At 43.8% G+C, this 27,963-nt stretch overlaps 1 protein-coding gene across 2 annotated transcripts; it reads left to right on the top strand.

Moving 5' to 3' along the window:
* Positions 1-381: 381 nt before the first annotated feature.
* Positions 382-26,150, top strand: unc119a1 (unc-119 lipid binding chaperone a1; the record flags this gene model as incomplete). Of its 2 annotated transcripts, none has more annotated exons than XM_083637400.1 (5): positions 382-505; positions 18,884-18,997; positions 20,110-20,200; positions 23,344-23,516; positions 26,038-26,150. In XM_083637400.1, the coding sequence occupies 5 exons, from the start codon at positions 382-384 to the stop codon at positions 26,148-26,150; spliced, it is 615 nt and encodes a 204-aa protein (XP_083493526.1). The 2 variants fall into 2 exon arrangements, with proteins under 2 accessions (XP_083493526.1, XP_083493525.1); XM_083637399.1 differs by having other exon boundaries at positions 20,107-20,200.
* Positions 26,151-27,963: the final 1,813 nt, after the last annotated feature.

Genomic DNA, 27,963 nt, shown 5'->3' with positions numbered 1-27,963 from the left:
GCAGGCACTGGTATTGGGCCGACGACGACGCATGATACAACACACGACACGATTAGCCACGACCACGACACGAAGCAGCGGTCGGTTTAAGAGCCACGGGATTAGCCGCCTACCCTGTGAGAGAGAGAGCCGGTGAGAGGAGGGGGCTTGTGGATCTTTACCGGAGGGGGAGGAGGCACACGGAGGAGAAGAGGAGGTAGGCTATTCTTGTGTTGTAGCAGCAGCCAGCATCGAGGCTGTGTGTAGCTTACTGTATTATTAGCCAGCGCACAACGACCGCCGGGGCACCGACGACACCAAGACAACAACAACCACCACCCGCTCCCTCCCTCCCTCCCTTCCGTCAGGCTGCAGCCCAGCCAAACAGCCCTCCAGCCAAACATGAAAGTGAAGCAAGGCTGCAACTCTGCAGACATGGGGGTCCCGGTCACAACGGAAGACGAACTGCTCAGACATTCCGTAATAACGCCCGAGGATGTGCTGGGCTTACAGAAGATCACCGAAAGTAAGTGACCTAAGAGGTACAGCAAGGGGAGATTTGTGCAACCCATCTGTTTTGCTTCCTTGTTTAGAGTATGATGCATACTGTACTGTGTGCCCTGAAGCTATTATTCTGGTACTTGGTAGTCAATGGTACCATGGACAGCGACAGAATATGAGAGGACCTCATACCTGTGGATTATGAGTAGAAGGTGCAACAGAATGTTCCATGTTTGTCATTTGATTTAGGCTGAGTCAGTGAGCATTACGGGTTTACTAGTGTCTTGCCCAAGGACACTTTGGCAGGACAATTAGCTGTTGTTGCTGTTGCTGGGGATCGAACCTGAGACCATCCCTCTGTGTGTGTGTGTGTGTGTGTGTGTGTGAGTCTGTACTAGCAGTGTTTTAGTGGAGTCCGACTCGATCCGATAGTAGTCCTGGACCTGGACACATCTTCAGGACTCGTGACTCGACTTGGATTTGAGCACTGATGACTTGGACTTGGACTCGTTCATGCATTCGGACTCTGAAGTTGGAGACGAGGACTCTTGATCACTTTTTTCTTTTTGTTTCTTTTTTTAGAATAAGCACTGATAATTTGGCAACAGCTTTAATAGATAGATATATTGATACTGTGACATTATTACATTTGGTCCATCGCCAAGCACGTGTGTTCCACCTAGTCTGGGCACCTTTCACCCCGCTTTTTGTCATGGGGGCGTAAACCACGGAACCAGAATGAACACCGGAAGGAAGTGCGCAAAAAAACGTCTTTGTTGCCGTTTGCTTGACGTCTCTTTCCTCAATTAATTGTCTGATGCAAAGCTTCTGTATTGGCTTAAAAGATGTGAGATTGTGAATCCGCAATGTTTCTACAAGAACTTCTTCAAAAACGTCGTTCGGTACGTCCGTCTTTTGTTTTGTTGTTTGCCGTTCTGATACGTTGTGTCTAATTGTCAAGTTAACGTAAAAGTTGACGAGCTATATTATCCGCTGTTACTTCCTGTCTAGGGCGGGCTCTAGGCCGGAACCAGGTTGGGTGACAAAATCAATTGTGAACGGAGGCCAGGCTCTTTCTTGCCGAGAAGAGCCTGGTGACGCGAGGTTAGTTCCACCTGCATGCGGATTCACGCTCATGTCTCCAGACTCAGACTCAGGTATGGGGACTTGACTCGGACTCAACTCAGACTCTTCTTTGGTGACTTGGACTTGGACTCGATTTCCAACACTGGAGACTCGAGACTCGACTTGGACTCGATATAGTGACTTGACTACTAACACTGCGTGTGTAGGCAATAGCCATATAGTACACACACACACACACACACACACACACACACACACACACACACACACACACACACACACACACAGAGAGAGAGAGAGCTACCGTATCCCCCAGGAAGTCTTCTTGGGTGAGTACATGTTCTTCCTGCCCCACTGCCCATGACGTTTTTTTGGCTCTTTCTAAATCCTCACCTCAACACACCGGTGCCAACAAGGTAACAGGTGGCCAATGATGTGCCCCACTGATCGTACCTCCACAGAGAGAACTGTGGTGGATTGGACCAAAATAAAAAGAGCCTGATGTAATACTTAGATAAAGGTACAGGACGGACGGCCCGTCTTTATTTACCACAATGCACCAATGCATGCACACACACACACACACACACACACACATAGGCGCCGTTCAATTTGTCCTCCGCATTTTTCCCATCCTGGCTCATCCTCCTCCATGGGCTGGCCAGGAGCGGTGGGAAGCTGCAGTGAAGCACCCTATATCTCTGATGATGACAAACAAGTTAGGCTCTATACTAAAAGAACAGTCAGTAACTTTTGGGTTTCAAATGATGGAAATCTATATGGAAAATATGGAAGTCTCTGAAGTTTATACCGCGTGATGTCACACTGTCTCCAGCTCCTGGTATAACTGGTTTAGTTGCTCCCCCCCCCCCCCCCCTTCCCCCACATACAGTTAGACTAACCTGCTGAGCAGGGGGCTTCAAGCTAAGGGTTTAACTGTCCTGCTTGTCTCTGATTGTTGGTGCAACATCATTATGGTTTCTGGACTCTCAATCTCACATCTCACAACTGATTGTCGTGACGTTTCTTCATGTTCCATGCTAGTTGCTAGTTGTATCATTTTGCTTAGCTATTGATTGGAATTTTTTCTTAATGAAGTTAATAGGGGAAGGGGTAAAATACATTCTACAAAGAGATAGTATGTATTGTATTGGCACGAGCCAGAGGCAGAGAACCACAATGAGAGCGCACCATCACTTCCTTAGAACATCAGATATTAGTATCCCAAAGATAACTTTATACAAACTATTATAACTCTCAAGTGTTTAACAGAAGGCTGTTGGTGAGAACAACCTTGTAGGCAGTTGGCTTATCCAAAACCACGTGTAAACAGTAGTGTATTATAGTATCACAAACAAGCTTTCCTAGTTCTGTATCAAATAATGTATACATCAGCTCATACCTGCATGTTTGTTTTTGTTAGACATGAATTCTGCATGACCTGTGTTAGAGTAGGTGTCATGCCAGTTAGGGCCGCCCCCTATTAGTCCATTGGAGAGCTGAGATTTTGAAGCCATCAAACTACAAAGCAAGGAATCTGTGTGTGTGTGTGTGTGTGTGTGTGTGTGTGTGTGTGTGTGTGTGTGTGTGTGTGTGTGTGTGTGTGTGTGTGTGTGTGTGTGTGTGTGTGTGTGTTTGTTTGTTTGTGTGTGTCCTTGTTAGAGATGTAACGGTATGAAAATTTCACATCACGATTATCGTGAGCAAAATTATCCCGGTTATCGTATTATCACGGTATTCGTAAGAAATTGCTGAAAATGTTAAAAAAATTACTGAGAGACTCACTGAAATCATTTTACAATGTTTTATATTGAAAACTCAGACCCAAAAAGCCAAGGATTGATACACTCAATGAAATCATTTCTCCAAGGCTGCACGTTTGCATCTGGGAGACTGTTGCCAACTTTGGTGGATGATGGACAGTATTTACCATGTTTTTCAAAGCACTGTAATCACGGCAACACGGTAATCACGGTACCACGGTTTTAATGATAATGAAAATTTGAAACGGTACGGTTATCGTAAGGAATTTGATCACGGTTATCATTCGTACCGGTTATCGTTACATCCCTAGTCCTTGTCCTTGTGTGTGTGAGCATATCTTTCCGTTGGTCCGATCTACTTCACACTTGGCAGGTGTATTGCTGAGGACTCAAGGGCGTGCGGCGACTACTCAACTAAATCGATGAATCGCTATCTTAGTCGACTAAGAAAATGTTTGATGGAGGGCGGCCCTGCTGCCAGTACTAAGCTACAGTTCTACCAAAGGACTCATGTGAAAGGCAGTGACTGCCAGTGAGGTGTCGAGAGTAGGGATGTTCATCAATTATCGAAAATCGATAATTGATCGTTAAGGATTGGAATCGATCCTGTGGCATTTGGATCGATTTTTAAATTATTACATTTTTTTTTTTTTTTTTTTTTTTTGACTAGGTTTGGGTTGAATTCGTTCCTCCTCGCCCCACTCCATTGCACAGCTGACTAACGTGAGGTGGAGCTTCATATAGTCTCTAGTTTTCTGGCTGGGCACGGGCCTTTGTGCCAACAAAACTGTTTTAAACATGGGAAATTCACACCGGCATGCACCGGGGACAGCAGTGTTGGAGAGGAGACACATTGAAATAAAGAGTTCATTGAGGAGAACACGTTGTCTTTCGTATTTTCTGCCATAGGCATTCATTTTGTTAAAAAAAAAAATTGAAAATTGAAAATTGAAAATTTTCTAAGTATTAATATGATCGATAATCGATAATTGATCGTTCATTTTCACCAATTATCGATTTTGGAAAATTTTCAAAATGAACATCCCTAGTCGAGAGAGAGAGAGAGAGAGAGAGCGCCTCAGAGGAGGGCAAAAGTCAACCCCCTCAAGCATAAACCCAAAAATGCCAATGTCAACTCACTGCTCTCATCCCCTCAGATGAATATACAGTCAATGCCTCAGAGACGTCCCATCAGTTTTCATTGAGTAAACCCCTCAGCGGAAAGAGCAGTGCTGAGATAATACATCAATCACTCGTGATGGGCGCAGTAAGCGCGGCCCTCCGCTGACATGCAATCTGGATTATGTCAAGGGGGGGTGAAACACAGCACTCTGCAAGGACCTGATAGGCGTCCGGTAATTAACGACAGGAAAATGCAAGTCCTTGATGTAAATGCGTTTACATTGATCATATCCATTCGGCTTAGAAATGTAGTAAGGATGAGGATGCTTTCGCTGCGTGCAGCCGCCCGGTCTTTAGCCATTTATTTAATGGCCGAGGGGTCTTGAAAGTATTAAACGTTGATGAAGCAATTTAAGGAGAATGAACGCCCTTAACAAGTATTACAAAGTCTTAATTGCCATTTGATGAGGTATTACATGTTGTAGCAGATTGTGTTAAATGAGCTATTATGATATCGTCTCGTAACGATGGCAGACCCCTGAATTGAATCAAAATTGTATCATGGCAGACTTTGTGATATCAGCAGAATAGCGTGTCATTGTCCAAAGAATCTATATTGTATCGCAATATATATTGGTGCCTTAGGTCATAAACCTGGCCAACCAGCCAGAGACTTAAGAGCCCCAAAAATGGCTGTGGTACTGCAAAGAGCCACCTCATGTCAGGCTGTTGTCATTCACTGTTCATACTAGGAGGCGTAAAACATTCGGCTTTCCCCGGTTCAGTATCCCGACGTGTTCAAAGTCTATTTAACGCTAACCCTAACCTGGCTTTTTAGCACAATGTACCACGCCACTTGATATGATGCAAGCGTCACTGTCTCTGAGAGTTGGCAAATCTTCAGAACGACTGAGTCTGTTTTTCTGTTGAACCTTTCAAGGTGTTTAATTTGCGCTTCCTCTCGGGAATTCCGAAATGTGTTAATGACGTCTGGCATTTCAGGCAGAATGGGCTTGCTTGCCATTACATGTACATTCAACAACAACAAATCTAACATCTCCCACTCTTCTCAAATATGTCCTGTGTTGCTCTTTTACCCCAGACATTTCTAGAGCAAACTCGCATTAAAAGAAAAAGTCAGAACACTCAACAGCAAAATCACAATCGTTTTCTTTTTTCCCATTTCCAAGCTGATTGGTTGGGGTTCGCTGCCTTTTCTCCCCTTTCCATTATCAGGCAGAATGGCTTGTCGTTACTTTCAACAACAAAAAATATAAAATCTCCCAGTCTTTTACGCTGCCATTTTCAGAGCTGACTTAGGCTACCTTTAGAGAAAAAGTCAGAACACTCGACAGCAAAATCACAATAATACATTTTTTCTCCCCACTTCCAAGGTGATGATTGTGGTTCAGCTGCCTCCCACCCTTTCCATTTCAAAGGTTCATGATTAGTGTTTGAAGTGGTCGGTCCTCACACTGAAGCAGCGGTATACAGAAGCATGGCCTGTAAAACACACACACACACACGCACACGCACACGCACACGCACACGCACACACACACACACACACACACACACACACACACACACACAAATCTGACCGCTCTTTTTGTCTCCTTTTTAATGATGGCAGCACGTATTGTCCAGGACTTTCATTTCAGAGATGACCATACAAAAGACGTGTACCACAGAGGCAGGCCTAATGCGCGGCACGATCCATTCTATCATTTTCCATGTGCTTTGTGTGGCAGAAACAGACATTTGGCAGAGAGGGAGGCAGAAGATGCCTCTCGGCCTGCAGTGTGAATGACTTGGGCCAGCTATGCTTTTGGGAGGTAAATGTCACCGTTTTGGGGCGTCCCAGCTCGAGCCTGACATGGTGGCTCAGTGCTGATAAGAGAGGCCCACAGTCTGTCATTGTCACACACAGGCAGAGAGGAGAATCCATCTAGCCAGTAGTAGAGAAGTGTGATATGAGGAAATGGCACACTATCAGTTTACCGCATACATGGGCGATTTATGATATGCAGGCAGAAAATGGAACATAAACAGAAATAAGATCCTGTGCCAAATCAGGCTAGGAGTTTCATCGTCTTCATTCAATTACATGACATGGACAACGTGAAGTGTGAAATATGAAATATGGTGGTTCGTCGTTACAGACATTTTGATTCTGCCATCAGATCCTCTTACATATCATCATCAGTCTGTGATGTTCGATGCCTGGAGTGGGTTAGTTATAGGATGAAGTGTTGTATTTGACTGTATTTGCTGTACTGTATTTATGATACGCACTTTCCCTCAACCTGTGTTAACTTACAGTACTTCTATTCAGGTGGAGAGATTCATAATAATGATGCTCAGAGCAAGATAGCGAGAATTCAATCAAGGAAAAGTGAATCTCTTATCTACCCTCTACCAGGGCTGCAGTGGAGGATAAATGCACGTAAAAGCCATTTATGTACCTTTTTAAACACAACATAGCGTTTACCCACCATACATGATGGTTTATGCACTTGTTAGTGCGCCTCCTCGGCTGTAGCCGGCTCAATTTTAAAGCTGGCGTGAAGCTAGTGGTATCATATGAGACTAGAAGACCTAAGGCATCTATCAGGTAAAGAACGGTCCAAAATTAGGCAAAATTTTGGCGAGGGAAAACCTGGCATGGCCATTTTCATATGGGTCCCTTGACCTCTCACCTCAATATCGGAATGAGAATGGGTTCTATGGGCAACCTGGAGAACATGGTTCCTCTCTGTTAGAGGCAATGATGATGATGATGATGATGATGATGATGATGATGTTTATAGGGATATAATTAGGTTTCAGTTGTTCTAGTCTTATATACTGTATCTAGTCTTGCGGGCGACTTAAGTTGATAGTTTATCCACCTTTTTATAGCGGCGTGCCGCGTGAGAGAGCTGCCACAGACATTTATAACACGTCTTGTGGCATTCTGGACTATTGAGGCTACTGTTGGAAAAATTTGGTATCTGCCTCTTCTACAGTGGATTTCTCCCTGTATGATGGTTGTGCCTTCTTCTTCTTCTTCTTCTTCTTCTTCTTCTTCTTCTTCTTCTTCTTCTTCTTCTTCTTCTTCTTCTTCTTCTTCTTCTTCTTCTTCTTCGCCACAGCGGATCATCTGTTTCCATCTCTAACTGTCCTCTGCATCTTCCTCTGTGGCGCCAACCACCTGCATGTCCTCCCTCACCGCATCCATAAACCTCCTCTTTGGCCTTCCTCTTCTCCTCTTGCCTGGCAGCTCCATGTTCAGCATTCCTCTCCTGACATAACCAGCATCTCCCCTCTGCACGTATCCAAACCATCTCAATCTGTCCTCTCTCACCTTGTCCCCAAACCGTCCAACATGAGCTGTCCCTCTAATGTACTCATTCCTAATCCTGTTCATCCTCGTCACTCCTAAAGAAAATCTTAGCATCTTCAACTCTGCCACCTCCAGCTCCGCCCCCTGTCTTTGCGTCAGTGCCACTGCCTCCAAACCACACAACATAACTGCTCTCACTGGATAGTCTTGTAAACCTTCCCTTTCACTCTTGCTGAAACCCTTCTGTCGCAAATCACTCCTCCTGACACTCTCCCCCACCCACTCCATCCTGCCTGCACTCTCTTCTTCACCTCTCTTAGTATTAGTATCTCTAAAGTATTTCAACTCGTCCACCCTCGCCATGCACCTCAACTCCTTGCATCCTCACCAGTGAAATAAAAAAAATATGATTTTCTTTTTTCAGGTATTCCTGTAACTTTAACTTATCTGTTGTTCCCTCACTAGATTCAGTAGATTGTATTGCATCTGATCTGCCATGGAATGGGTTATAGAAGCTCCTCGATTATACCATCGTTATTTATTTATTTATTTATTTATTTATTTATTTATTTATTTATTTATTTATTTATTTGTTTATTTGTTTATTTGTTTATTTGTTTGTTTGTTTGTTTGTTTATTTATTTATTTTAATTTGTGGAGTTGGACACTCAAAGTATATTGTTGTGTGACTTCACCTTATTCAGACGATTTACTGAGAACAGCCTCGTTCCTTTTACGCTAATGGGCGATCAATTACCTGGCCGAGTGTCCGTAATAAGCCTGGGACACACAGCCGTGCTTTATCCACTACAGGTGGGATTTCCACTCTGTGATGTCTGCCAACACAATGGCTACAGCTTTAATTCAAATTGATTGGTGCGACCTGTTTTAAATCCCACAATGCACAGCTGTCACAAGGTTACTCTTTCAGAGAGGTGTGGTCTGGTGTGGGACGGACGGTATCTTGTTATCTTCCCATCAGACAGCAATCAACACAATGTGGTTAGTTATCTTTGTGGCTAGGCTGTTGTTGCTAGACTCAGGTACATGTCACTAAGTAATCAGAGTTGAAGGTGCGTTAAGATCATACTGTTTCCTGTAGCACAAAATGGGACTCTGCATGCACAAGATGAGGCTGTTGATCAAAAGCCATGACTGAACAATTAGGCTACTTCTCCAGGTGCTTAGATTTCTGGCTTTCAAATATTCATTTTCCAGGCCATGCTCTGTTTTAAAGTCATAAGTTACTTCAGTAGTCCAGTAGTAGTTAAATGACTACATCAACTTTTTGTGAGTTTGGCCCATCGATCACCTTACCCAGTATCTGACAAGAGGATTGAAAATCATCTCTGTCCTCCTGTGCACATAACACTCGAGCATACAGTGAGGAATCATAGGCGATTAGCGTTTGTCCAGAGTATGATCAGATTTGAGGTTTTAGTCTATGGCCTCTAGTCTCAACATAAAACCCTAAGCTGTTTGGCTCACTTTGCTCACTTGCTGTGTAAAGAACAAACACTCAAAGTTGCAAAAAGATGTGTTATTTAAAGTGTACCCTAAACCAGTGGTTCTCAAATGGGGGTCCGTGGCAGTTTGCCAGGGGGTCCGCGAAAAGTTTTCAGGAAAATAAAAATAAAAACGTTTTTTTTTAGCAAAAGCTTCATAGTTCATCGAAAATATTGTATGCTTTAAATCTATAATGGTTCATGGATTACATTCTAATCTAACAAACCTATCAATTTAAAAGTCAAGTCAAGTTACCGTGGAAACAATTAAGCTTAGCCCAAAATCACAAATCAGAATGAGGGGGACCCCGGTATATTTTCTATCTTGTAAGGGGTCCTTGGCTGATAAACATTTGAGAACCTCTGCCCTAAACAACCCTGGGTGGTTTAGACATGTGACATGAATTAAAATTAACCATAGAGACACTGCACAAAATAGGCCACGCCCATCACGGGGGAAATCGGTCCGTTCACTCCCATTCACCAGCGTCATTTTCCTTGAATTAAACATAGCTAAAAGCTGTTGTGTGGTGGGCTGCGCACACAACAAATGTAAAAAATTTAAGTTTTTTTGTACTCCCGAGCAAAACAAGGAAGCCATTGAGAATTGGCGAGAAGAAAATGTGGATTTAGCTGTCAAGGAAGTAAGTTGGAGTGTTCATATTCCGTATATACGATATTTTTGTGCAACACGCAACCATGCACGCGACATAGGAGAACGCCAGGATTGGAGGGGGGGTTTCTCTTTTCCCCCGTCTTGGGCATGGCTTCTGAATGATGACGCGTTACGCAGTGTCTCTATGGTAGTCACCTGCCTATGATTATACTTAATACACTGTATGCAAAGTGTACTAGAGAGAGCTATCTGCTGCTACACAGAGATTATTCTGCTGCCAATCCTCTCATCAAATACTGTAGTGGACAAACTCCCGAAAAGTCGCTGGCTGCTCATCAAAGTACGCTGCAATATTCCCTGCATTTCAGTAAACATCTATTGCTGTCAAAGTTGTTGTAATCTGAATCTGTGGTCTGAATCTCTCTATCTCTCTGTCTGTCTACAGAGTATTATTATATTACATTACATTAGATTACATTACATTACGTCATTTGGCAGACGCTTTTATCCAAAGCGACTTACAATAACACATTTTTGTCAGCAATAGAGCAATCAACTATGCAACACAGTCTATGACAGCTACAACTTCTGAAGGAATAGTGGTACAAATTTAGCTTAGGTTAGTTTAGAAGTTTTTTGTTTTTGTTTTTTGGGTTTTTTTTAGAGAGAGAAAGAAGTTAGTTCAAGAAGGGCCCAGATGGAGCCTGAAAAGGTGAGTCTTTAGTCTTTTCCGAAAGATATCTATATTATATATAGATATTAGTCTGTGGCATGAATTCCATGAATATTACAGGTGAGCAGAATGTTCTTTACTTATTCAACAGTTGTTTTTGTCACTGCTACAGGAGAGCCAGATATGCGGTACTCAAACCTCATACAGTATCTGTGGTTGGTTATAGTTGAAACATCAGCTTTTTCTCATTTGAAATCCGACACACAGGAAGCCTCAATAATAAGTCCTCCACAGTCGAGGACTCGCATGGATGACGGCTCTCTGCTGCTACGTGCCAGATTCCAGATGAGAAAACATCTGTTCACACAAGTGAACAGACGTGGCACAAGTGGGCGCCCACAGCTTGAACATGTTAATGATGTTAGCCAGATGCCACGGTCTTCTCCATAAGCAGATCATTATTAGCCTGGTAAACCAGCCCGTCACGTGGACTCACATTTCATTTGGTTCTGCATGACTGTCTGGCCCCAGGCCGTGGGGCCAGACAGTCACGCAGAACCAGTTAAGCAGAAGCTGCAAAGCGGAAGAGCCAATCAGCGACTGCGCTCAGTGTTCTGTGATTGACAGCGCAAGTTGGCCAATCAGGAACGCCACTAGCACTGCACTAACAAAACAATAATGGCCTCCTCCCTGCCTGTCCCGGCCTGTCCGCCTCGAGGAGTAATGTCAATGTTCGTCTAGTTTAAACAGCCATAAAGTGCAGTTATTGCAGAAATAGACTCAATAACAACAATTAAACAAGTACAGGAGTTTTTCGGCGGAAAATATGTTTTTGCCATTCTCCCGAGTGGATTTGGGTTTGACTGGATCCGACGCTGATTGGCTGAAGGAGTTGTCTGTCAAGGCAACTACGCCCGCCCATGCCCCCGCCCCTGCTAAGGACTGGGTGAAGAGTTGGGGCCAGACCATCACGCAGAACCAAATGAAATGTGAGTTCACGTGACGGGCTGCTTTACCAAGCTAGATAATTATGGTCATAGCTGAACATTTCTGGGTGGAATTGTTGGCATTTAAAACCGTTTGAAACCGTTCTTTTTTCCCCCACATGAAGATGGAAGGTCCCGACAATTTCTCAGAAATATACACAATTAGAAGTGATTAGCATGTGCCTTGATCTCTAGGAGATGTGTGTACAAAATACCATGCAGGAAAGAACACCACAAAAGTTTTTATGTGAAAACTGTTTTTGACCATATAATATATATACAGTATACATCTATGACTGTGCTGTTTTGACTCCAACTGTGGTGGCCCCACCTTCTCCTGATGGAACGGATTTGTACAAAGTTCTAAATCAGATTAATCGGGGATGATCCTGAACAGGATGCCGTAGATGGGCAATTAACTGAAAATATATCGACACAGACATTTAGAACCTATAACCGACTTAAACTTGCTCATGTCAATGAATTCGATTCATAAATGCAAATGTTAGTTAATTTGGTTAATACTTTGCCCAATGTGTGCATGCATGCATTCATGCATTCAGTCTGTCACGTAGTCTCCCCTGTCCAACTAACGTTAGTCCACGTTCAGGCGTTCACTAAAATGAAGCTGTCAGCATGGATGACATGAGCAAAACAAACAGATGACCATGTCAGAGAACTATGAGGGCAGGGTTAAAAAAAAACGTATAAAATAGATAATCGTTCATTAATCGTAATCCATGTAAGAGTTCGAAATAATCCTGATATTTTAAGACAATTTTCAAATCTTTTTAGTGTGTGTCTTTATTCTTCATGGTCCACTATCATTCTAGTAAAGGAAAATATCATTAGCCCAGGGATCATAGATCCAAATCTGTATCCTCAAAAAGCGACAGCCCTTCCCACCCCTCTCGAAGAACACTTTCTTTCTACTCCGTTTGTGCAGACCTGAGAAAGATAAGACAGAGGAATCTCATCTGCATTCAGCCGCTCAACATGCAACCTCTCCGTGAACCTCCCTGTTTGCCAGCTGCCTACAGGTGTCGTTTAACCAACAGACATGAAGCAGCCTATCCCTTATTCACAGCTGTACTACTGTAAGATGTATATATTGAGGATGGTGTCATGCTAATATCACTATCCCCCTTTGGCTATGGATTTGATTGATTTTTAATCTGAAGACAAGTACAAATGTCTGCATCCTTGTACTTGGATTGATTCAACACACACAGTTCCAGCATTGAGTGGCGACCACAGAGAGTCATATTGAAAGAAAAGGGCCATGTGGAGCCAAGCTCTGTAGCTCAAAAGTCGCTAACGCCAGGCTAATCGTGGGGATTAAGGAGCTATAAATGGCGGCTGGCTGGCTCTTTATGAATGTCACTGCTGGAGACTCTTGTGTCAGACAGGCTCTTCTCTATAGGAAACACAGCATGACTTAAGCCTTGCTGCTCATTTTACTTCCTTGCAGTGGCTGCCAAGGGATCTTTTAAAAACGTCATGTAATTTGTACTTCTGTTGGTTTTTTTAGGTCTCCATGAGAGAGCACTGATTACAAACTACAGCAGAATAGGGCTGAGCAATTCATCGCAATTTGATCAAAATCGCAACATGGCCTACTGCAATTTTCAATCAAGAGGAGCAAAATGTTTTTGTTAAAGGCGAGATGTGTGTCAAAATACCATTTTAAATGAAATAGAGTCATGCTGCAGCAGAGATGTCCTGGCCTTTGTTTGGTACAGAAGATCCCCGCAATCATCACACCTTAATCATTTTTTGAATACGTTTTTCAATGAAAATGAGAATAATGATGAAAAGGATCATTCCCTCTAACGTCGCAGCTCACATCGCAATTTGCAATATCACTCCAAATAATCGCAATTCGATGTTTTTCGTCATCGTTCAGCCCCTACAGCAGAATCTCTTCTCGTAATGTTCAACATGATATTTGAAATTCATAACATAAACAAACATCACAGTAAGTCGTGAAGGGAATGAATGCAGCATCACACATCCCTTCTCCGAGCAGCAAAGCCACAGCCCTCCCTATCAGATCCTGCGTGAAATCAAAAATCAAATCTATTGAAGATGCCTCAGTAGTGTGAAATCAGCGTGTTGATAAGTCAGGCAGAGGCAGACTGGGATCTGTTCAATGATGCATGAAGCCGATGCGCCTCATGTAAGCCTTCGTCAGATCCCAGTCATGGACTGTTTCATTAGCAGCATAGCACTGATGGTCGAGCTGACACACTCTCTGCTTGGATTTGCTGCTGCAGCTGCTTCTTGCAGAGCAGCAGGTGGATGAGATGAGGGGAAGGAAAGAGACAGGCTAATCGAGCTGTCACAAGGAGCGTTGCTAGGTGACAGTGTTTGAAGGAAGTGAAGTGCTGCACTTTATATATTTGTATGCATTTGTATGCGCGTGTGTGTGTGTGTGTGTGTGTGTGTGTGTGTGTGTGTGTGTGTGTGTGTGTGTGTGTGTGTGTGTGTGTGTGTGTGTGTGTGTGTGTGTGTGTCTGAGGGTGCTTTCTCACTCACTCACTCACTCACTCAACAATTGCTTTCGTTTTGTTCTGTCCCCAAGTACGACTGCCCCCTCTCCCCTCGTCCCCGCTGGTCAGTTTTCACATTATACAAAATGTATTTTTCTGCTCGGGAACAGAACAGAACACTTGCAGAGTAACACTTGCGTCATCAACTACGCCTGGAGTGTACCCTCGCCCGTGTGTTGTCTACGTGGTTCGGTACGGTTGGCGTTCACATTCAAGTGTTCCGTCCCCGGGCACGCCAAAGCGTTCCCCAGACCACCTTTTCAACTGGACCCTGTCACGGTACGCTGTTCTGCACCCGGACACGGAACGCACAACGTTCACACTCATGAAACGAACCACACCTGGGGTCAATTTGGGTACAAGTGTGCTCGGTTCTGGCTTTGCCCAAAATCAGGAACATGTCATAATAACCCTGAGCCATGTAATAATAATCCTTAAAATCTATGTGCTATGTATTTGTTATCATTGTGAAACTGGGCCCCTGGTTGGTTATGAAAAATAAATAAATCTGTAGGTGTACAGTAACATGATCATGTTACTGTAGGTGTACAGTAACAAACATACTCATGTGTACTGTATGTACTCATGTGTACTATGTGAATTCTTGCACAGGTTGTGTTTTTCAGATGAAACCCTGCATCTGTCTTTTTCATCACACTTGATAAATGGCTAACTCTGATTCACAGAATACATCTATCGGTCATCTGCCCACGAATTCGGTCATCTGCCCACGAATTGACAAGATTGTGTGTGTGTGTGTGTGTGTGTGTGTGTGTGTGTGTGTGTGTGTGTGTGTGTGTGTGTGTGTGTGTGTGTGTGTGTGTGTGTGTGTGTGTGTGTGTGTGTGTGTGTGTGTGTGTGTGAGTGAGTGAGTGAGAGAGAGAGAGAGAGAGAGAGCATGCAGAGCATTATAGCATTATTCTAAGCTGCAAAATAGCCTTACCTCAGAAGCCCTCCTGGACTTCTCTAAAGGAAAAATATCACTATTTTATGTAACCTTGAAACGCCTGTTTTACCGATACCGACACGCCAAATTGTAAAATAGCAACGTTGGTCCATATCGTTGGTATTATACAATTTTCTGTGAGACTGTGTTGCAATGGACACGCTGAGCTATTTTATTTATGGTATTTATTTTCTTGTATCTTTTATTTTTTTTTATGTGAAAGTGCCATGCTGCCTCTTATCCTGGAAGAAGATGTCTTGTATCTCAATGGGACCTTCCTGCATAAATAAAGGATAATAATAATAATAATAATAATAATAATAATAATAATAATAATAATAATAATAATAATAATAATTCCGTAATAATACAGTAGTAATCATAATAATAATAATAATAATAATAATAATAATAATAATAAAATAACCTATTTTGGAAATAAGTGTAATCTTAGTATCATTTGAGAAATGTCTGATTCAAATGTCTATTTTACACTTTAGAAATGCTCCTTGGGCAGTGGTCAGCAGGGCAGTCTGTCTAGTTTCAGCCAGAGCCGTATAATAGAAGAGTTCCGACATCTCCATTCACTCCAATGGACCAGTTTTTTTCCAGGAAGTAGAAAGTGGAACTCTTCAGTAAAAAAAGCAGCACTGTCGAGTTGCATCAAAATAGACAGTGTTGTACTTTGAAAGGGTTTTTCATCCCTTGAAATGAATCAAATTGTACATTATCGGCTTTATTTTAGCATGCAAAAGTAGCGCGAGACCCATTCCTGGCTGTTCATTGGCTAATGATTCTTGCATTTTGGTCCTCCGCTGACGCCACTCTCTTACTAGAGGGCACTAGTTTCAGCCAGTGTGTCTTTGGCTCATATTCAGTGAGCTCTGTTCTTATTGGATGTGGTTTCAGACAGTGCTTCTTTCGCTCATATTCAATGAGCTCTGTTCTTATTGGACGTGCTTTCAGCCAGTGCTTCTTTGGCTCATATTCAGTGAGCTCTATTCTTATTGGACGTTGCAGGAAGGGAGCCAGCAACAGCCACAGACTATAGAGGAAGTGTGGAACAATGGCTACAGGTCCCAATGTGGTTGCAGATGCTCTGAGTGTCTTTGCAGCTGCAGACTGCTGGGGAAACATGGCTGCTTTCTCTACTTCTTCACTCCACTGAATTGCATTTTCAGGCTGTAGTTACAGCCAGTTTGTGGATGAAAGGGTTGAAGTGTGGCAGTTTAGTTTGGCTGATGCATTGCTTACTATAAGAAACGCTGTGTGTGTACTCAGTCCCATATAGGCTTATATTATTATTAGTCCTATCCTCCGAGCAGATAAGGCCACTGCATCAAACAGCAGCTCTCTAACCCTCTTAGTTTGGAAGGCAGTATCAAGAGAGTCTCTCGCCGCTTGTGTTGTGAGCCAGAGCAGCTTACAGGGAAATCTGTTGACAGGCGTGCTAAGGAGCACGTGGTGGTGTAGCATGTTAGCCACGCTGCAACTCCGCTCACATCTACGTTCACTTCTGATTCATCTGGCAAAACTCAACCAAAGACAAGCCCATGTTCAATCATTCTGCCATGCACATACTACATTAGAGAAAGGTGCAGGAGTACACGCACAAACACATATAAAACACACGCATTCAATCACGTGGATGTCATTTCTTGATTATAGCGAACCACTCAAGGAGCTCTGATGTTTTGGTAGAACAAATATATATATTGGCACGTAAATGCTAACTGCAAGCTATACAGTAATAAGCTGTGTTTTTGCAAGGGAATTCAAGCGAAATCTTCAGACAAGTCATCATTCTCTGTCTGGCAATAGAAGATGCGTGGCTATTCATGAAAACATGAAAATCGGAATCAATGCGGTCGGAAGTCCATCAATATCTCCACGCCGCTGGGTAACCCTCAGGAAGGTAGAGACTCTGTCAGTGTGTGAGTTTGTGTGTTTGCATATGTGCGCATACTGTGTAGTGTATATACCTGTGTGTGTGTGTGTGTGTGTGTGTGTGTGTGTGTGTGTGTGTGTGTGTGTGTGTGCATGTGCGTGTGCGTGCGAGTTTGCGTGCGTGTGCGTGCGTGTGTGTGTGTGTGTGTGTGTGTCCATCTTAGTAACAAATCGTTAGCCTCATAACATAATTGCCTACTAATAATTGCTTAGGCAATTATGTGCTATGAGGCTAACGATATGTAACTTTTCACCTCTGCCGTTGCTACCTATTGTTTTGCTAGTAGTGTTGCATAGGCCCCAGTGGGAAAGACCCTTTGGCACTGACTAACCTGCCCATAATACCTGCCCTATAACCCCAATCAGATTGTGTGTGTGTGTGTGTGTGTGTGTGTGTGTGTGTGTGTGTATGTGTGTGTGTGTGTGTGTGTGTGTGTGTGTGTGTGTGTGTGTGTGTGTGTGTGTGTGTGTGTGTGTGTGTGTGTGTGTGTGTGTCTCAGTCAGTCCACGTGATGGTAAAACATATAAGCCTCTTAGATGTAATCCTGCCCCATGGGGAGGGGACACACACACGCACGCAAGTGTGTGCATGGTGACACATCCATACATGCACACATAAGCACACACACGCGCGCACACGCACACACACACACACACACACACACACACACACACACACACACACACACACACACACACACACACACTGTGGCTACCCAGCCCAACCCTGTTACCCTGCTTAGTGGGCTTGGGATGCTCCTCTGTAATAGGGCTGTCACTTTTTATTCGAAATTCGAATTTAACTTCGAATGTGGGGGAGGAGGGCATGTTCGAATGTATAATTGACCTGTTTGATTTTTTTTTTGTTTTGTTTTGTTTTGTTTTGTTTTATTACAGTAACCAAAATTAACCAACTGCTGCTTGCTGGTAATGTTAATCCCATGTCAGAAAAAGTCTCCAGATGTGTCGCGTTAGTCTCTTCTGAGAAAGATTGTCTGTGGTGTGTGAGAGTGTGGTGTGTGGTGTGTGAGTGTGTGGTTTGAGAGTGTGGTGTGAGAGTGTGTGCTTTGAGAGTGTGGTGTGTGCTGTGAGAGTGTGGTGTGAGAGTGTGTGGTGTGAGAGTGTGGTGTGTGCTGTGAGAGTGTGGTGTGTGTATGTGTGGTGTGAGTGTGTGGTGTGAGTGTGTGGTGTGTGAGAGTGTGTGGTGAGAGAGTGTGTGGTCTGAGAGTGTGGTGTGTGCTGTGAGAGTGTGGTGTGTGTATGTGTGGTGTGAGTGTGTGGTGTGAGTGTGTGGTGTGTGAGAGTGTGTGGTCTGAGAGTGTGGTGTGTGTGGTGTGAGAGTGTGTGGTTTGAGAGTGAGTGGTGTGACTGTGTGGTTTGAGAGTGTGTAGTTTTATTAGCGCGTGGTGTGAGAGTGTGTGGTGAGAGTGTGTGGTGTGAGTGAGTGGTGTGACTGTGTGGTGTGAGAGTGTGGTGTGTGTGTGGTGTGAGAGTGTGTAGTTTGAGAGTGCGTGGTGTGAGAGTGTGTGGTGAGAGTGTGTGGTTCCTGTGGGTGTCACAGCTTGGCACAGAGAAGGATTTCATCATGTGTAAAAATAGCTTCCTTGGCCTCACTGCGTCTGGAAAAACACCCATGAAGGAGAATGTTCTTTGAAGAGAGCTGACCAGTATATAGCTCAAATAAAGATAGAAGAAGAAGAATATCGAGTTAGAGATGTCCATAACCATAGTCTTTTTAGCATAGAGTCAGCGAGAAATGTTTCATAGATTGAGAGCTTGTCACCTGACCTGAAAAGATTGCTTTATACACAGTGGTATTATGAAAACAAGAATTGCGTGTCTTGGCTCTATTACTTTAGTCTGTTCTCTGTGTTTGTTCCAGATTACCTGTGTTCTCCAGAAGAAAATATCCACATGATCGACTTCACCAGGTTTAAGATCCGTGACATGGAGACGGGCTCAGTCCTGTTTGAGATCACCAAACCTCCAGCACCAGGTTAGCTCCACAGCCGTGAACGAGAGGGCATCAAAATTAGGGCTGGGTTAAAAAAATCGATTCTCCGATTTTTAATCGATTTTTATTTTAATCCTCGATTATCGATTCATATGTCCAGAGATCGATTTAAAAAAAAAAAAATTTAATTAATAAACAGGCTAAAATATTATGCTGTGTGTGGTAGTTGAAACATAGTTTCAAGTTGACGTTTATTTATGTTTGTAGTTGAAACAAAAACATAAATACTGTAGGCTACATGAATGGAAATGTTTGATCATTAATATCTACTTTTAGAAATTATATAGGCTGAAATCAAATCACTGTGCATAATTGTGAAAGTGTCTTTAATGACAGATGAAAAGGCTGTTATTTACCCTTTGTCACCACCTGGTGAGTAAATATATGTGTAACTAAAACCATTAAAATTGACAACAGGTCTGCAACTTTTTTCCCCCATGTATCTACTTGGCTGGTTGGGAACCCCTGTGTTACATAACTGGACATGTAATTCAGGGTACAGATCAAAAAACATTTTGAAACATTGAAATCGATCGAATCGGAATCGAATCGAATCGAATCGAAATTAATCGATTCGCAACCTTGTGGATCGGAATCGAATCGATTCTTGAAATTTGAACCAATACCCAGCTCTAATCAAAATTATAGATCTCTTAGATAGATCTACAATTTGTGGAATACAGTATATTTATTTAGAGTCGAAGGCTTCAACAATGCTTCATGCTCTGGAATTTCTCCGTTTTGTTACAGATGAGTAACTCGTCTTTTTATCTCACTCTCCGTCGTGTTCTGTGGAAAGGCTGCTTGACATTTAGAATTGTATTGTATGTTATTTGTCTTGTCAGGCGCTTGTCATCTTGACATTATGAGGAAGAAGTCACATGCCCAGAGAGCTACTGTATGTAGCCAGCTTGCAGCTACAGTAGAGCGCTATTATACCAATTGCGCAAATGCCAACATGCTGTTTTTCAAATGAAAGGCATTTCTCTCACACTGAAATAGCAGACTCAAACCACTTAATTGTCAACTGATGAATGGTCGTTGAGGTCGTTGAACTCGGAAGCTCCCCCTCTTTTTTCTCTCCTCTGAAGCAGGTGGCAGAAAGCACAGTGACCCCAACGCTGGCCGGTTTGTCCGATACCAGTTCACCCCAGCCTTCCTGCAACTGCGGCAGGTCGGAGCCACGTAAGTCAACACCAACATGCCAGCAGGACGGATACCGATGCTAAGGAACTGTGCACGTTTGTGTGGGTGGTGTGTACGGTGGCATTAGCCAGTGGGCAGGAGCACACCGTTTACTTTGCATGTACAGAAAGACAAATGAATGTATCCAACTTATTTCTGGCGGCCATGATGCCTATGCGTTTTTCCTGCCGGTGTGATCCTCCCAGCCTTGTTGCTGACAGCTTGACACCCGTCTGGGCGAACGGAGCAAATCACTAATCAGGTCCAGCTTGGCAGAAATCTCGTCGATAAATATCCCTTTAAGAGCGCAGTGCATCATGTGTAATCGCCTACTGTGGCTAATGTTAGCGGCTAGCTAGCTATGTTACATGGCAGTAAAACGCCACTGAATGACCAAATTGATATCACTTTTAACCATTTCGAGTAACACTGTTTCCATACGGATCACCAGCGTTAGTTTGTTGTTCATAACCATAACGTGGCTATATTTGTCACGTTCTCTATCTAACTATGACACACTGAAAATACTGGGAGGCGGGGCCATAGCGGTAAGGTGACCAGACGTCCCCGAATTTCGGGGACAGTCCCCGTTTTTGGTGACCTGTCCCCGGCTGGAGCTGTCCCTGAAAATGTCCCCGATTTTCTACTGCCGTCTGCAGCCGATATGACTCTAGCTCTAGCAGGCTCATTCTTAAATCTCGAGTGAAGATACTTCTAGGCTATTAAACTGTAAGACCGACAGCATCCATTGGGACCCTTGACCTCTCACCTCAATATATCTGAATGAGAATCGATTCTGAGTATCCATGAGTCTCCCCTTTACAGATGTGTCCACTGGTCAACCACTCAAGCAGAAAGGTTGCGGGAGGCTTACGGGCAGGTTAAAAGCATAATAATAAGCATCACATGTGTGTGTCTATGTTTTGATCCAGGCATCCAGCAAGTGTTTACATGTTTTGCTGCTTCCTGCTCTTCCAGGAAAACATTGGAAAAGCACTTAGGACTCCACGGAAAATACTGTTTTGAGATCTGAGGCTATTCATAAAACATTTGGCGCTGTAGGTTCGGAAGGCCAGGCCTAATGATGCTGGAGAACAGATTGACATTTTAAGTAAAGGGCCACAGTGAATGACGTGTGTGTGTGTGTGTGTGTGTGTGTGTGTGTGTGTGTGTGTGTGTGTGTGTGTGTGTGTGTGTGTGTGTGTGTGTGTGTGTGTGTGTGTGTGTGTGTGTGTGTGTGTAGTACAACAGCCATGGACAAAATAAATGAAACCGGAATCATCCCCCTTTATTATTTCATAGGTAATAACATTGGATATTTTTATGATATATTGATTGGCGGACTGGAAATATCCCCGATTTTCATTTGAGAAATCTGGTCACCTTACCATAGCGTCTCTATCGATGAATGGATTTGACAGTTCTGGGCACTGGCGTTGGTGACGTGTTGGCCAATCCCTTGCGTGTTCCACCCCCAAATCGATTGTGTTCTGGCGCAAAGCGAGTGGCTTCCAGGACGAACAGGCTCTCTGACTCACGCGCCACTAATGTTATTTTAGAGCAGTGCAGTAAATACAATATTCCTGGAACGCGAGTTTAACGAAACAGTTACATGTCCTCTGCATTCTAGATCAAATAAAGACATTACTGTTTGTTTTATTTGGTATGTTACATACTTATTGGCCAAGTTATGTTCAATTCCGCCAGGGTACAAGGGAGTATAGGCGGCCATCTTTTCTAATAAAGTAGAATCAGTGTTGTCTGTTATCTGTATAAACAGATATGGCTGCGTTCCGATCAGCTAGTAGTTCCCATTCGAAGTGGACTGCACAGGGTATTCATCAGCCATGTGAAGTAATATGGCTGAATACCCTGTGCAGTCCACTTCGCAGGGAACTACTAGCCTATTGGAACGCAGCTTAGACGTAGGATTAGACTGAGTGTCACAAAATGATGAAATTATCGTACATTTGGGGGATTTTGGGATTGTTGATCGTACATCGTACAGAGGTCGAAATGATCGTACAAATACGATAATTGTCGTACGTCTGGCAACGCTGAGTAGAATACCGTTTTAGGAAATGGCAAGCTGCAACAATAAGTCACGTTAAACCGGACCTCGTACCCATAATTATTTGTACATTGGGGCATTCAAAAATAAGGTGGATAGAGTGTGACAGAGACATGGAGATTAGGAGAGAGAGAGAGAGAGAGAGAGAGAGAGAGAGAGAGAGAGAGAGAGAGAGAGAGAGAGAGAGAGAGAGAGAGAAAGAAAGAAACATGGTGGCCATTCAGGCCTGCTGCTCTTACATGTGACAGATGTGTAGGAGGTGTGTGAGGGTTTTAATAGCAAACCAGCTCATGCCCATGAGTGAGTCAGATACCAAACAACTGTCAATGCGATGGAGAGCTGTGTACCGTAGTTTTGTTCCAGCCCAAAAGCTGACACATCTACTCCCCCAGGCTTTATGAAACATGCTTGTGTTTTATTCACTATGCTGTGGTTTGAGGGGGATGCGTTTGGGTCTCCTCCTGTTTGCTATCAAATTGTCTTTTTTGCTCAACAGACAGTAGCACCTGAGACAGGATGTGTTACAGCTATGTTCATTGTTGTTTGGTCATTTTGTGGTTCGCCATGACATCACTTGCGCCACAATAGGCAGGGAGCGCACCAGAGAGGGAGTGTCAAAACAAACAGGGTGGTGCGTCAAAAAGTGCTTGCACCTTCACCACCTCAGACAGCGTCTGAGCAGAGACACTGGCGGTCAGGGGCATCTTTGTAGCTTTTGCAAAAGCACATACACACATAGACCTCTGCAAAATCATATAAAGCCCTTTCATGTTAGTATGTTGTGCTTTCCTGTTTAGGCTTCTGGAATCTCCTCACTCATTCATTACTAAGCTGTCCTAAGTGGGGAGTGAAGGAAGCTGATTGATTTGATTGGACATGATACGCATACTGATATTTTATTCCTCCTATTCAAAGCCCTTTTAATACTGTGCCTGCTCCTGGTCACTAAAATGACCAGAAACCTGTTGCTTGCTCACACCAAACTGACCTGCGCCTGTGCCTTGACTCTGGAAAACCCGGCTCTAAAAGTGTTTGTATTTTCAGTTAACTCATCGATCTCCTTCCTCCACAGAGTGGAGTTTACAGTGGGAGACACCCCCATCAACAACTTCCGCATGATTGAGAGGCACTACTTCCGCGAGCAGCTGCTCAAGAGCTTTGATTTTGAGTTTGGCTTCTGCATGCCCAGCAGCAAGAACACCTGTGAGCACATCTACGAGTTCCCCGCGCTCTCCGAGGAAATCAGTGAGTACTGCTGCATTCACACACACACACACACACACACACACACACACACACACACACACACACACACACACATGCATGTGGACATACACACTCACAACCCCCCACAGACACACACACGCACAAGTACACAAACGTACTTGCATTATGTAAATGTGCAAACACACACACACACACACACACACACACACACACACACACACACATATGAAAGAAACATATAACCACAAAGCCGTTTTCACACATGCGCTTTATACCGGGAAATGACCAGAAAGCGGTGTAATGCCTTCATGTGTGAAAGTTGTTTTCCGGTATAAGCGCGACCCCGTCATCGCGGACATTTCACCACACAGGTTGTCACAAGAGCGGTATGTCTGCTTCATGTGTGGGCGTGCCGATTTCCCCCCCTCCCCTCTCTGCTCGCTCTCTGGCCAGTCCTTCAGTCCTCCTCAGTCAGCAGCCCGACACACAGGACAGACACAGCAAAAATGGCAGCTGCTTGTTCTGAGAGTCTTGCAAGCCGCCCAACGCTTGTTGAGAAAGCAAATGCACGAAGCGAAATGTGGAAGTATTTTGCTTACGTTGCTGACAGCGAAGGCAAGCCCGGACACATCAAACGAAGCCAGTCTGTAAAAAGTGCTTCAACGCGACGCAGGTGAACGGATAAACATCGAACCAGCCAGGCTATTTCTCTCCGACAGGGACCCCAACTTCTTCAAAGATTTCAGTTCAAAGACTGGTTAGCGAATGTGAAGGATACAACATACATGCCCTCTTAAGTCAAATGAGTGTGATTTATTGTGTGACAAGCAAACTTATTTCACCATCGGAGTTTTGCCGACCCCCAAAATAAGGACGATTCTCCATCCAAGTGCACACGTCACTCCCCACCCGCTCTGCAGTGCCCCCCGACCCCCCTCAAATACAGGTATTTTTGCTGCTATTTTCACACATGTGAGCCCTCATGTGTGAAGGGAAATTCCGGGAAATAGCCAGTCTTGATTTACAGGTAATTTCCCTGTCTGTATGTGTGAAAACAGCTCAAGAGACATATAGAGTAGGTCCACGCCGGGGGAGGTTTATTAGACCTGAATACACATCGAACAGATCTTAGATCATCAAATAGGTCTCCTCACTGTACCAACATTCTAAATCAGTTTATGGTGCCTTCAGTCATTTATTATGTTCATACTCTCTGGAATTCTCTACCACATGAAATCTGCTACAACAGTGTCTTATTTTGAAAGCAGACTAAGAACATATCTTTTTATCGTATTTCTTTGCAAGCTCTTAGGTTTAAAGTGTGGTTAATGGCCAAACTTTTATTTAATCAGTATTATTACTATTATTCCCTTTTTAATAATAAAACCTGCTTATTCATTTGTATTGTGATACCTTCTTCTCTTATTATGTTTTATCCTATTTTATGTTTTTAGGGTTAGGGTTAGTTACTGTACTAACATAGTACCCGGTGTTGCCCAGGTTAAATAGGCACAAAGCAATACAATCTGTGCCTTTTGCTTGGCTGGAAATTATCCAGGTGGTTTCCAGGAGTTTCCAGATGGTTTCCAGGACTTTTAACACACCGCCATGCACATTTTCAGCCCAATCCGGCCTGGGGAGGTGGTTTACAGTTGGTTTCCAGGACTTTACATGTGGTTCCAGGACTTTCCAGGTGGTTCCAGGACTTTCCAGGTGGTTTCCAGGACTTTCCACGTAGTTCCAAGACTTTCCAACCTGCCCATGACCTTCCTTATCATAACCCACCACCATGCAAATGCATAGCCAAATCTGACCAGGGCGTGAAATACTGCCGCTTTGTCACACACCTTGTGCATCGGACCTGGTTGGGGTTAAGGTTTGGATCTGGATATGGTGGTTTCCCAGCGGAAGGGGCCTCGATCCTAAAGGTCCTTACGCATCAAGAGCGATGCGAATATACGGCACGAAATTCGCGATGCGAGTTTTGACCCACCTGTCAATCACAGCCACGATGTGTACATGTCGGAAGCGAATTTCTGAAAAATCGACCGTGGTTCGAAAAAATAAACACCGCAATAACGCTCAGCGAAACTTCGCCGTTGGTATGCACGTTGGATATATTATTGAAGTGCGAATTAATTGCACGAAAAAAACGCTCCCGATGTGTAAGGACCTTAACCCTGAGCTTGTTTCTCAGAATTCTCCGCATGGTTTCCAAGAAATCAAACATCAAAATCAACATCCCACGCACAAGGTGCATATTTGACACCATCGGAGTGAGAACGGGTTGGACCAGGGGTGTGGGCATGCAGAAAAGACCCACATGCACTCACATGCACATGCCGTCAACTTTATTATATACATGTTCTTATCTTATATGTTTTTGTCATGTATTGATCTTTGTCTTTTTGTGCTTTTTCATTTTGACGCACAATGAGTCTATGCTTGTCATATGAAATGTGCTATATAAATAAACTTGACTTGACAATAGGATGTGATGTCACAGAACCCTGAATGTTGTGTTTTTCTTCTCCCTCAGTGCGTGAGATGATCCTGAACCCCTATGAGACGCAGTCTGACAGCTTCTACTTCGTGGACAACAAGTTGGTGATGCACAACAAGGCAGACTACTCCTACAGTGCTGGACCATAGGAGGACACATGTCCTTGACCCCTACCACGCCCTCTGTTCTAGACCATAGGAGGACACATGTCCTTGACCCCTACCACGCCCTCTGTTCTAGACCATAGGAGGACACATGTCCTTGACCCCTACCACGCCCTCTGTTCTAGACCATAGGAGGACACATGTCCTTTACCCCCCTACCACGCCCTCTGTTCTAGACCATAGGAGGACACATGTCCTTTACCCCCCTACCACGCCCTCTGTTCTAGACCATAGGAGGACACATGTCCTTGACCCCCCCTACCACGCCCTCTGTTCTAGACCATAGGAGGACACATGTCCTTGACCCCCCCTACCACGCCCTCTGTTCTAGACCATAGGAGGACACATGTCCTTGACCCCTACCACGCCCTCTGTTCTAGACCATAGGATGACATGTCCTTTACCCCTACCACGCCCTCTGTTCTAGACCATAGGATGACATGTCCTTTACCCCCCTACCACGTCCTCTGTTCTAGACCATAGGAGGACACATGTCCTTTACCCCTACCACGCCCTCTGTTCTAGACCATAGGATGACATGTCCTTTACCCCTACCACGCCCTCTGTTCTAGACCATAGGATGACATGTCCTTTACCCCCCTACCACGCCCTCTGTTCTAGACCATAGGAGGACACATGTCCTTTACCCCCCTACCACGCCCTCTGTTCTAGACCATAGGATGACATGTCCTTTACCCCCCTACCACGCCCTCTGTTCTAGACCATAGGAGGACACATGTCCTTTACCCCCCTACCACGCCCTCTGTTCTAGACCATAGGATGACATGTCCTTTACCCCTACCACGCCCTCTGTTCTAGACATTTCCAGCCACTTCAAACCCCTATGGGACCAGAAGCAGACGCATTGATGGACAGACCACTGCCACTTTTTGTTGGCTATATTTTCATCTGTATTCATGGCCAATCAGATTTCTCCCTTTGCCTGAACCTATAGAGTGTCTAAGTCACGTCCCTTCTGCGGGACAAACCAAGCGATTCAGCTACAACATAAGCTACAAGGTGTTAGCTGATGAAGACTGTTCCGCACAGTTGATTGCACTTATTGTTGACAAAATGTGCTATTGTAAGTCGCTTTGGATAAAAGCGTTTGCTAAATGATGTGATGTGATGTAATGTAATGTGAATCACGAGTGATCATAAAACATTAGACTCAGAGCAAAACAAACGACAAAAATGGTCCGAATCAAATGTGTTATGCTCACTCACGATTCATCTCGTAGCTGAATCACTTGGTTTGTCCAAGTAAAACTTTCTCATTTCTAAGGATTTTATGAAATGTCAATGGAGAAATGAACGGGGAATTCACTTCCTTAGGTCCCATGCGGCCCCCGGAAGGCACGTGACTTAGGCAGTCTATACATACCAATGATTGCAGACTATCTTGCCCTCTATGTGGGTTCACTTGATCATTAGTTAGACAGATAGAGTTACAGCAGCTTCATGTATTCCGGTGGCCATAAACATGGTGAGAGAGAGATCAGACAGCAAGTCTTTACTGTCGTATCTTGACTGCATCTCCAAGGAAAGACAAGCAGACGGGCAGAAACCATCCATGGAACCAAGAGAGAAACGGTGAAGACGCTACTCGGGGAAGAAGTCAGACAATATCTATATATTATTTATTTATTTATTTATTTATTTATATATATATATATATATATATATATATATATATATATATATATATATATATATATATATATACAGTATGTGTATGTGTGGATACACTAGGAGTCTCATTATATTTTTTACTCTTAAAGAGAGTCAAATGTTCCTC

The sequence above is a fragment of the Poromitra crassiceps genome (genome assembly GCF_964638095.1).
Source record: "Poromitra crassiceps genome assembly, chromosome: 5".
In the NCBI taxonomy this organism is placed as follows: Eukaryota; Metazoa; Chordata; class Actinopteri; order Beryciformes; family Melamphaidae; genus Poromitra; species Poromitra crassiceps.
This window is presented reverse-complemented; position numbering and strand designations above follow the sequence as displayed.